General features: G+C 54.4%; 1 protein-coding gene across 1 annotated transcript; it reads right to left on the bottom strand.

Annotated features, from left to right (window-relative positions):
- Window positions 1–418: 418 nt before the first annotated feature.
- Window positions 419–6043, bottom strand: LOC104125292 (heparan sulfate glucosamine 3-O-sulfotransferase 3B1). Its single transcript, XM_009637731.2, has 4 exons — window positions 5983–6043; window positions 5427–5529; window positions 2228–2335; window positions 419–1037 (listed from the first exon to the last, which is right to left on the bottom strand). Exons 1-4 carry the CDS (start codon window positions 6041–6043, stop codon window positions 419–421), a joined length of 891 nt encoding a protein of 296 aa, XP_009636026.1.
- Between the last annotated feature and the right edge of the window lie 210 nt (window positions 6044–6253).

The following is a 6253-nucleotide window of genomic DNA, read 5'->3' as shown; positions in this document are numbered from 1 at the left end:
CTGGTCTAAAGTGGTATTTGCAAGCCAAAGTCGGACTGACCTTCCAGAAAGGCTCTGAGCTCCCCCCACCCCCCTGTTGCTTCAGGAGGTGGCCTTCAGGGCACCTAAAACTTTGCACCTCCTTTCTGCCTACAGAGACAGTGCTAAACCTTGGGCCCATCAAAGGAAGCAGCCAAGCTGCAGGCGAGGTCAATAGGACCAGGTTGCTGTTTGCAGCCTCCTTTTTTGGTTGGACAATATCACATCATCTCAGTGAGAAGAAAGAAAACAAAGCAGTGTCAAAAGAAAAATAAATCGGAACAAACCATGTTTCAGCACAGCTATTATTTTTTTTTCTGTATTTCCCCCTCTCTACTGATATGTAAAAAAAATATATATTATATTATATTTTCCTTTTCTTAAATTATTTTTTTCAGCCTCAGTCCCAGCCAAAGTCCTGCCCCGTCATCTGGTAGAACTTCATGTTGAAGGGCCGGTAGAAGTCCCGCAGTCTCTGCACCACCTCCTGGTCTATGTCGGGGTGGGTCCTGCCTTTCGTCTTCCCCAGGCAGTGGGGTTTGCTGCTGCCTTCTGCCTTCTTCAGGCATGGGAAGCCCTTGGTTTTGTTGAAGTAGAAGTGTTTGTCGGTGATGATCCTCTTGAGGCCCAGAAAGTCCTGGACCCTGCCCAGCTCCCCCGCGGGGTCGCTGATCAGCCTCTCCCCGCTGACGAAGAGGATCTGCCCGATGGGGAAGTAGAGGAGCCAGTTCTCCAGGTGCTTGGCATAGATGCCAATCTGGATGGCGCTCCACGAGGTGTCAATCAGGCCCGTAGTCCTGTTTTTGAAGGTCAGGCTCTCAAAGGTGGGGATGTCAGGCTTCTTGGAGAGTGTCTGGGTGTAGTCCGAGATGGCTCTGGTCACGGGGTCCCGCACCACCACAATGAGCTTTGTGCCCTTGGACATGGAGGAGATGCGGGCTGGGGCCTCCTTGGTGACGAAGTAGCTGGGGGTCTTCTCCATGGTGATCTGACCCTCCAGGGTCCGGGGCATGAGGTCCCTGAGAGAGGAGGAGAGAGGGACACGTTAAAGCTGACTGCCCTGGGTGGGTCGGGGGAGCTCAGCGCGGGGGTGCTCTGGGGGTGGTCCGGGTACCAAGGGCAGGATGCTCTTCACCCCCACACCTCCCATCCAGCTTCCTTGTGTGGGTAGTCAGGAGGCTCTGATTCAGCAAAGCATCCAAACACACTCCCGATTTCCCACTCCCTTTGGCTGCCTATTTGCCTAGAATTAGACCTAAAACTATTTTGCCTATTCAAGGTCTCTAAGGGGCTTCGTGATGGGGATCCCACCTCCTTCTTGCGATGGTACTGCAAGTACACAGCACATCTCTACAATCCTCATCTCCTATCCCTTTAAATTTCTCCCTGCCCACACTGGGGTTTCCTTCACATTGGCTTAAATTCCCTGGAATAACAGTGAATTTCTGGAGTAACAACACTCCCTTCCTGCGGGGCACAAGGGATTTTCGAGGGCCAGGATGTGAGACTCTATCTTTTGGTATTTTCAAGGTGGCAGCAAGCTGATGTCACATAAAAATGTGCAATATCAGCCCCCTGACCTCAGCGATTTCCTTCTTCCACCCAAAGAAATCCTACACGCAGGCTGCTTCGGGAATCTCTCCCAGCTGGGAGCAGGAAGGGGCCTGGGGCTCGGGCCGGGGTCTGTCCTGCTCCATCATAGCCTCCTTGAGAGTTCAAAGCCCTCCTGGTCCAGGCGTTGGGTATGATTTGCTAAAGGACCACAGGATTTGGCTGCAGGATAACCCGAGCTCCTCTGTGTTAAACAAGGCAAGCCAGGAAGGTGTAGGAGCCACAGGAGCAGCCGTTTGCTCCTTCTGGGTGCTCCCAGCTCCTCTCCTTGCCTGCCCGCACCACATCCCATCCGCCCCATTCACATCACCCTGTTATGTCACCCCTGGACAGGAGCCAGCATCTGCAGAACACCAGTGGTTCACACCATCATCACTTGGTTACACAAACCCATCCTTCCTTCCAAGCTCTCAGCAGAGTTTTCCTCTCCACAGCTTGGTCTCCTTCCAACGGTCCAGTCCTTCCCGGGGGGAATGGGAGATGGAAGGGGGGTGGCTGCAGCACCGGCGAGGTTCGCCACCGTGCCACCAGCAGTTCTCATGGCAACTGCGGTCCCAGCCCTGATGAGCAGGGACCTGGATCCCCCCCATGCCCTGACCCCTCGTCTTTGACCTCGCCGCGGTTGCGATACCTATGTGCCGTGATGAACTGCTCCCTGCCTGCATTGCCACTACCGTCTTGCAGCAGCAACATCTGGTTTGCAAACCTGTGCAATATGCCAGCAAAATTAAACTCATCTATCAAAAAAGCAACAATGAAATGCCAACAACAGCTAAAAATACCAATAACAACCAAACCCCAGGCTGAGTCGTTACATTACAAATGAGGCAGCGAGGATTGACCCTTCCTAAAGCAATTCTTTCTATTTGCAACCACGTTACACAGAGGCCGAGCAAAGACATGGTCCTAGAGAAGCCAAATCTTTGCTCGTCTCTGCTAAGGGTTTCTGTTTGGGGGGAAACTCCATGAATTAGGGACATTCAGGCTGGAGAAGAAACAAGCTGAGGGGTATGAAAGCGCTCTCGCACAGCCTGAAGGACATGAAGCCATAAAGGCAATTGCTGCTGACACTAAGGATGGAGAAGGGTTCAAAACCAGCACAAGGATGTCTCTTGCCGAGCAGACACACAGTTCTATGGTGGGGTTTGCCATCACCTGATGCTGCAAAGACCAAAACTGTAAATGGTTCAGAAACAGATTGGCCAAATTTATGGTGGATGGAATGAGTTGGTGGCAATGAAATGTGAGAGTCCCAGTCACTTCAGCCACAGGGAGTCCCCAACCCTGACTGCCCTCAGCTGGGAGGAGATACCAGGAAAAGAAGCCCCACAAACCACCAGCTTTCATGCACTCTTCTGTAGCTACCTGATACCAGCCACCATCTGGAAGAAGGTCCTGGGCTGGACGGCTCTTTGCTCTGGCCCACTGCAGTTGTTCACATGGGCTTTTTTGCTCTGGGCAGTCTCATGCATCACCTTCTCACCCCATGTGCAACAAGCCTGCATTTCTCAGGTGTTGCGTTGGTGCCCGCCGGTTTGGGAACCCTGCAACGACCGAGTCATCTGGAAGCACCTGAACCCCCCAAAGGGTGCAGGAACCAGGTCGTGCCCCCCTTCCCTGCTGCCCGCCGGCTCAGTGCCCAGCTGGTCCCTGCCCCTATAACACAGCCTCCTGCAACCACGATTTGCTGTTGAGCAAGAGCCGCTGCACCGGCAGCTGAAGGTGAGCTGACTTCTGTTGGTGTTTTGATAAGTGTTGAAATCTCCACTGTGTCTTCCCAAGGAGCAGATTAACCCCTTTTGTGGCGAGGCTGCAACACAAAAGCTTTCTTCAGCGCCCAGGAATGAGCCCACACCGCCGCTGCCAGGGCCGGTGGACAGGGACATGCCAGGAGCCACAGGGAATGTGCTACCACAGCTTTTGGGAGATTAATTAATTACAAAGGGCATCTTTCATGGATGTAAACAGTTGCCTGGAGGCCTCCCTGGACTAATGGCATCTGGGTTTTATTGCAAAAGAGCCACTTGAAAAGACAAGAACCACAAAAATGTTTTTGGCAAGAGCAGCCACCAGTGGGCCCTGCCAGAATAAATGGATTCTGTTATTTTAATTTTAGTAGAGCTTGGGGCTTTATTTAATTACTTAATAGGGGAGGAAGACTTTCCTCAAAGGGAGCATTTCGGCTATGTACGCTCATTCATATCTGGCCTTTTCCAGGCCCGTACTTTCTTCCCAGCAGTGGTGTCCGAGGCGGCCGTTCCTGTGTCCGGCCAAAGCCCCTGGAGGTTAGCTCATGGGGCTGCTGCTCATGGGGGGGTTGTGCTCCCTTCCCCTCCCCAACGGGCTTTGCAGGACTTCACTTTAGTAATGCAACGGGGTGGATTTGCCTTCCCTCAGAGCTGCTGCAGCAAAGCCTCCAGCACCCGGCCAGGGTGGGAGAGGCATGGCGGCAGGGTTGGCTGCCTCGGCGGGCCGGGCTGGGGGGTGCTGTGCACGGGCTGAGCACCATCTGGTTACTGGTCCTGATCCAAGTGACGCACACAGTGCTGCACCCTGGTGTGCCCAGCCCTTGACATCGACACTTTAGTGCTGGGGTTGCATAAGGACATCCCAGTAAGAGCCTCCCAACCCTCAGCCACTCCTGGTGTGGGAACTGATCCTGGGTGTCATGTTTATTACGGCTTTTATATCTCTTTATTGATGGTACAACAATGCCTTTAAAACGCTTGGCTTTAAGTTTCCCGGGGCAAGCAGGGTGTTGGCTCAACCCCTGAGATCAGAGGGCACAGAGACGCCACCTGAGCCCAAGTCCCTGTTCTTAGCAAGAGCACAGCTCTGGGGAAGAAAGCGTCACTTTATGGCAAGAAATCAGAATAACAGATCCATCTCCCTCCGTACAAGACTGAGCACCGAAGGGCTGAGTCTTTCTGGAAATTCAGCTTGGAGGAATGGATGCAGTGATACATGGTGGTGGCTGCCACCAGCCCATGCCGGGGACCCCCCCAGCTTTGTCAGGGGATGGGAAATGGGGTGAAGCAGCTGTTTTGCTTCAGCTGATTTGTACTGTTGTCCCACCAGCTCAAAGCAGCAAAATAAGCTGGCGATTAGTGAGAAAACAAGCATCGGTTGTTCCAGAAATGGGATTTTGGGAGGCAGCCTGTTTCAGGTAGGAGAGGCAGCCCCGTGCTGTTGTGTTTCCCGCAGAGGTGGGAGCTGCTCCTGGTGTTGGGTCCTGAAACCAAGGTGAGCTTTGCTGTGTGGAGTCCGGCTGCTGCTTTGCTCCCAGCTGGACCAAGCAGGTCCCTGCTTGGGACCTCCTGGGCTCCTTCGCAGCATGCAAGGCATTAAAAGCAGTGGGGATGGGCTGGCTGCAAGGCTTTCCCACATAAATCTAGTCCAGCTCTCTCCCAGAGGGAGGCTGAAGTCGGCAGATAAGGGCAGCTCTTCACCAGGCCTCGCACCATCGCAACCCAGAGCGATAAATAAAGCTGCTGTGATTACAGCGATCAGCCCCATGTGCTCTCTGGCCTCTAGTAAAACCCGTCCCAGTCATGTGCTAAGGGCAGGACTCATCTCCTCTTAACCCCAGAAGGTGAGTTCCTTCTCCCTGGCAGTCCCAGTTTGACTTTTTTTAAATTAATCACCCTATCAGAGCCCGGGTATCCGGGCTAGAGGGATTGAAATGATCATGCAGAAGCAGGCGTGCCAGCCTGGTGCCGCAGGGAGGAACGGAGGTGCCACTGCCCAGCCCCGTGCTGCCGGGGTCGGCACTGCCTTGCGTGGAGGCAGCGCCTCACCTGCAGGGTCTTGCACACCCTTGTCCACCTGAGTGCACGGCCAGGTCTACCTCAAGCTCATCTGCAGCAGCAAAGGGAGTCTGTGCACTGCCTGCAATGGCAACTGCAACGCAACCAAGGAGGATGAGGATGCAGAGAACAGGTTTGGCCCCGCACAGGGGTATGCAGCTTGCAGCAACACAGCTCCTTGGTGCTGACACGGGGACAACCCAAGACAAATGAGAAGTGAAGGAGAAGGATCAGTCCCCTGCTCACCAAATGCTGATGTCCTGGTCCCAGCACCAGCAAAATGGGGGTGGCTGAGATGTGGGCTCAGCCCATCCCTGGGGCAGCCACAGCTTTGCTCGGTGCAGGAGGGGCGAGCAGCACGGGTCTGCAAGCACCCCAGCAAACACAGCAGAGCCTGAAAGTGCAGAACCACCATCAACCAAGGCCTGAGATGTAGTAACACGTGCAGCTGGGACATCGGCTTGGCAGTGACAGCTCAGGGGCATTGCTCGTGTCCCTGGACCCCTCCGGCACGCTGCGGGGCTGACTTAGTGCTCTCCCCACCCACGTGCAGCAGCACAGAAGCAGCGAAGGAGGAGCTGCGGCTGCAGAGCCTCCTTCTCCGGCATGCCGATGTTTACCCTTACCCTTGGCCGCATTCCCGCTGACCTGGCCCCAGCCCCGAAGGGGCACGCAGGCCGGGAACCATCTGCTGGATAAAGGACAGGAATGAAGCAGAAACATGAAGCCGGAGTTCCGCACAGCCTGTTTACACAGAGCAGGGCTTTCCCAAAGGTACAAAGTCACGAAGGCGCGGGTGATTTTTAGCTATCAGGATC

Source organism: Egretta garzetta, unplaced genomic scaffold (genome assembly GCF_000687185.1).
Source record: "Egretta garzetta isolate BGI_Z169 unplaced genomic scaffold, ASM68718v1 scaffold34, whole genome shotgun sequence".
Classification (NCBI taxonomy): Eukaryota; Metazoa; Chordata; class Aves; order Pelecaniformes; family Ardeidae; genus Egretta; species Egretta garzetta.
This window is presented reverse-complemented; position numbering and strand designations above follow the sequence as displayed.

Coding starts and splice junctions, on each gene's coding strand:
- LOC104125292 (XM_009637731.2), bottom strand. CDS start 6,043: ATGCCGGAGAAGGAGGCTCTGCAGCCGCAGCTCCTCCTTCGCTGCTTC. Junction 5,530..5,982: donor CTGCTTCTGTGCTGCTGCAC/GTGGGTGGGGAG, acceptor GTTGCGTTGCAG/TTGCCATTGCAGGCAGTGCA. Junction 2,336..5,426: donor GGGTGTGCAAGACCCTGCAG/GTGAGGCGCTGC, acceptor CATATTGCACAG/GTTTGCAAACCAGATGTTGC.